Here is a 4,363-nt window from a genome sequence, read left to right as displayed (position 1 = left end):
CTGCCTTAGCCACCTGAGCCACAGGGGCCAAGCCTAAGGTCACATATCATACTGATTTTTAAAAAAGAAAACTCAAAGGAAAAAGGATATACCAATAAGACTGAGGCGTGGGAAAAACAGAATCTAGCTCTTGTCATGAAAAAAAGTTTAGGCTCAGCGCCTGTGGCTCAAGTGACTAAGGTGTCAGCCACATACACCTAGGTGGCAGGTTCAAATCCTGCCCAAACAATGACGGCTGCAACCAAAAAATACCTGGGCGTTGTGGTGGGCGCCTATGGTCCCAGCTACTTGGGAGGCTGAGGCAGGAGACTCGCTTGAGCCCAGGAGTTGAAAGTTGCTATGAGCTGTGATGCCATGGCCCTCTACCCAGGGGGACAGCTTGAGGCTCTGTCTCAAAAAAAAAATTTAGCAGTATTTTTTCTGAATAAAGCAGTTGTTAAATCCTGATGCACTGTGTCATATGTGAATACACATATGACACAAACACATCCTAGGGCCAGGCACAGTGGCTCACGTCTGCAGTCCTAGCATTCTAGGATTACTTGAGCTTGGAAGTCGGGAGACCAGCTTGAGCAAGAGTGAAACCTCGTCTCTACTAAAAATAGAAAAACCAGCCAGATGTTGTGGCATTTGCCTATAGTCCCAAGACTTAGAAGTTGCTGTGAGTTATGATGCCATGACACTCAACTCCAGGGGCAACAGAGTGAGAATCTGTCTCAAACAAAACAAAATAAAACAAAACAAAAAACGCTGGGCATTGGATCAGCTACTCGGAAGGCTGAGGCAAGAGGATCACTTGAGCCCAAGAGTTTGAGGCTGCTGTGACATATGATGTCATGGTACTCTACTGAGGGTGATAAAACGAGACTCTGTCTCCAAAAACAAAAACAAAAAACATCCTAAGTACTATGTACAACACATACTTTTTCAATTCTGAATACCTAATATGTTAAAGAACAGCATTTTTCATAAATTGACTTTTTTGGGAAAAATATAGGAAAACCATCACTATAGTTCCTAAAACAGTAAAAATCCTAAACTATATATAGAGAGAAAATAATTTAAAAATTGGGTACCTGTGACTCAGGTGAAGGTAGTGAATTATCTCATTTGATTGTTCATAGTCAGTTATAGATTATACTCCTTGTTCTACTCTTTCCCCTTCTCACTCATGCACTTGACTAGTCTTAAAAAATAAAAGAAAAACTGAGTACATAAATTCAATGAGAATGTAACAATTAACAATGAATATTATATAAAATGAAGAAAAAGATGGCTTGGCACCTCTAGCACAGTGGTTATAGTGAAAGCCACATGCATCGGGTTCAAACCCAGCCCAGGCCTGCTAAAAAGCAATGACAACCGCAACAAAAAAATAGCCAGGCATTATGGGAGGCACCTGTAGTCCCAGCTACTAGGGAAGCTGAGGGAAAAGAATCGCTTAAGCCCAAGAGTTTGAGGTTCCTATGAGCTGTGACGCCACAGCACTCTACCAAGGGCGACATGGTGAAACTCTGTCTCAAAAAAAAAAAAAAAAATTTAAATTCATCCAGTGTTATAAATCCAAATCTATAGCTCTAAGTACATGTGAAGAGATTACAGAAATATAAAAACAGCCAATTTCTAAGTAGAGAAAGGTAGTAAGGTAGAAGACGCAACCCCAATCAGCACTTGGCACACTCAACAGTTTCTCAAATGGCTTGACTCTTTGAAAAAGAAAAACATGTGTCCCATCTCTGAATATAAAAATGGCATTTTTGCTAGAAAAGCAAGCTCTACTCACCTTGAACATATTCATTTTTAATTCTTCCTTCTGGGGAAGCACAGAGCCCTAAGAAAGCAGAACTGGAAAAGAAGAGAGAAGTAAATGGAAACGGTACAAGTATGTTGCTAATCCCTGTGGCTGCTCCTAGTAAATTAGCAAAAGTACTGGTTCCTTGGGATGGCTGCAGATATGTGGCTTATGAGTAAAAAAATGACATGGATCTCAGATATCCAGCTTAATCCCTTCAGTACACAAGCTGCCCAACCACACTTGGTGGCCCCATCACTAGTGTGCCTGTACTTCCACAATAGTAATTCTTATTCTGGGTATGGTATACATTAAGACAATATGTAAGAGCAGACTCTGAAACCAATATACATGGATTAAAATCCTGGCAGGGCTACTCACTACTAGTCACCTGGGGGAAATTATTAACATCTCTATACCTCACTTCTGTCACCTGCAAGTAGAAGAGAAAAATAGCCATACCGACCTCGTGGGATTATTTCAAGGTAGAAAGCTCTTAATACAGCCAGTTTCTTTGCCACTGCAATAAGCAGATGGTAGTCTCTAGTTTGAAATTATCCTTAAAAATGTGATTTCTACTATTAGACTATTTTAAGACACCTGGAGTTCACAGGTGGTTGTTGTCATGTGAAAGTACATGGGACATTACAAAAGTTTTGAGGCTGGGTGCCCATAGCTCAATGGTTAGAGTGCTGGCCCCGTGCACTGGGGGTGGCGGGTTCAAACCTGAACTGGGCCTGCTGAACAAATAAAAAAAAAAAAGTTTTGAGATACACAAAAATTAAGAAATGTAAAATCTGCCTGGATGGAAACAAATGAAACCCTCCCAGCAACATCTGTAAGCCAAGCAAGTTGAAACCTGTGCTGGTGAGTCAGAAAGGATGCTGCCTCCATCTTTTTTCTTAAGGCTGCACAGTATAGCAGGATGAAGGAAAGAAATGGAATAGGAAGGGAGGAGAGGGGGGAGGTTTGATAGAGGGAGGGTAAACAGCGGGACCACACCTATGGAGCATATTGCAAGGGTACAAGTCAAATCTATCAAGTGTAGAACATAAATGTCTTAACACAATAATCAAGTAATTGGGGCAAAAGCTGTATTAATTAGTTTGATGTGGGTAGCGCCTGTGGCTCAAGGAGTAGGGGGCTGGCCCCATATACTGGAGGTGGCAGGTTCAAACCTGGCCCTGGCCAAAAACTGCAAAAAAAATTAGTTTGATGTAAGCACATCAAATTGTATTAAAAAAATCAACACATTGTACCCCACATATGCATAAATGTATTCATGATTTAATAAAAAAATAATAATAAAAAAGGATGCTGTCAACTATGTTTCTTAGAAGTGAAATAATAGACAATAATACAGTCTCAAAATTTTCATATGTGACATAGATTATACCTCTGAAAATCTCTTGCTGTTTTTCTAATAATTTACTCCCTCAACACTGAACTAATAAAACCTGACACCACAAGTAAAATCAAGTTTAACAGTTCATACCAAATTTGAATAAAGACAGGAATCCAAGTCCATGCTGTTGTAAATTAAGTAATGTATAATAAGTAGGTGAGAACAGAAAGTTCCTCTTATAGAATTAACACATAAACTTATAAATGAAGAATGAGAGACAACTAGAAACCCATCAATGGATGCTAAAAATTGGTAAGTTCGATGAGGAATAAGATAGTTACACAGTCTCAAAGTATTAACTATAAAAGGAAAAAAGATAACCTGGTAAGATACCTTATCCAAAGGGACAAAATTCCATTAGGCTGGGCCTTGATCTGTCTCAAAGACTGTATTGAGAAAACAAATTTAAATGTGAACTGTAGATTAGATAATAGTGTGTTACTGATGTGATTAATTTCATTTTGATCACTACCTCTAGCTTGCTCTTAAATGCTTCCGCAAAAAGGCAAAAACAAAATAGAAGTATGATGAAGTTGTGAAAGAGTGAAAAAAATAGCCCTGACAGCTAATAGTAGCAACAGCCAGAACTTGGTGTTTTCAATTTATCTACAAGAATCAGACAGGGCCATTCAATGATCATGGTAAACAAGAAAAAACAAGACTGTAACACAAAGACAAATACATTCTGCAAAGGCAAAAATAACTAAATGACTATCTCTTCCAGCTAGCACAAGTGACTACTTTGCTGAAAGTGACAAATACAGTCTTATCTTGTTTTCCTACCGCTTATGTAAAAATTACTATAATTGCTCTACTTATTAACAAGTACCCAATCCAGAACAAAGTCTCACTGCCTTTAACTTTCCCCAACTCAACTAATACAAGCCAAAACCCCACAACCCCTCCTAATTAGCTCTAACCAAGATATCCTATGCATGATTCCCTGTGGTGCGTGGGTGTCTTTGGTTACAGGTATGTTCCTGATGGTATGTGATTTATGGTCACCAACAGAGCAAATACGCAAAATGTAAACAATGGGTGAATCTGGGTTAAGAGCATATGAAACTCCTTATGTTATTTTTTGCAACTTTCCTGTAAGCTTAAAATTAAATAAAATATAAAAAGAAACCACAAAGTAGTCATAGTAATAACAACAGTAATAATAA

At 38.6% G+C, this 4,363-nt stretch overlaps 1 protein-coding gene across 3 annotated transcripts in view; it reads right to left on the bottom strand.

Moving 5' to 3' along the window:
• The window catches only part of LOC100957059 (zinc finger protein 226), a 13,429-nt gene that overhangs the window by 6,094 nt on the left and 2,972 nt on the right, over positions 1-4,363 (bottom strand). For 2 of the 3 annotated variants that reach the window (XR_002775677.1, XM_023519018.1), the window contains exon 2: positions 1,784-1,845. Coding sequence is in view for 2 of the 3 variants with exons in the window: in XM_023519018.1 (XP_023374786.1) it covers positions 1,784-1,798 (15 nt within the window). In the remaining variant the exon portion in view is untranslated. The remainder of the gene's footprint in view (positions 1-1,783; positions 1,846-4,363) is intronic. The other variant, XM_012811174.2, reaches the window with a different exon arrangement.

Source organism: Otolemur garnettii, unplaced genomic scaffold (genome assembly GCF_000181295.1).
Source record: "Otolemur garnettii isolate 467f Iridium unplaced genomic scaffold, OtoGar3 scaffold00152, whole genome shotgun sequence".
NCBI classification, from domain to species: Eukaryota; Metazoa; Chordata; class Mammalia; order Primates; family Galagidae; genus Otolemur; species Otolemur garnettii.
This window is presented reverse-complemented; position numbering and strand designations above follow the sequence as displayed.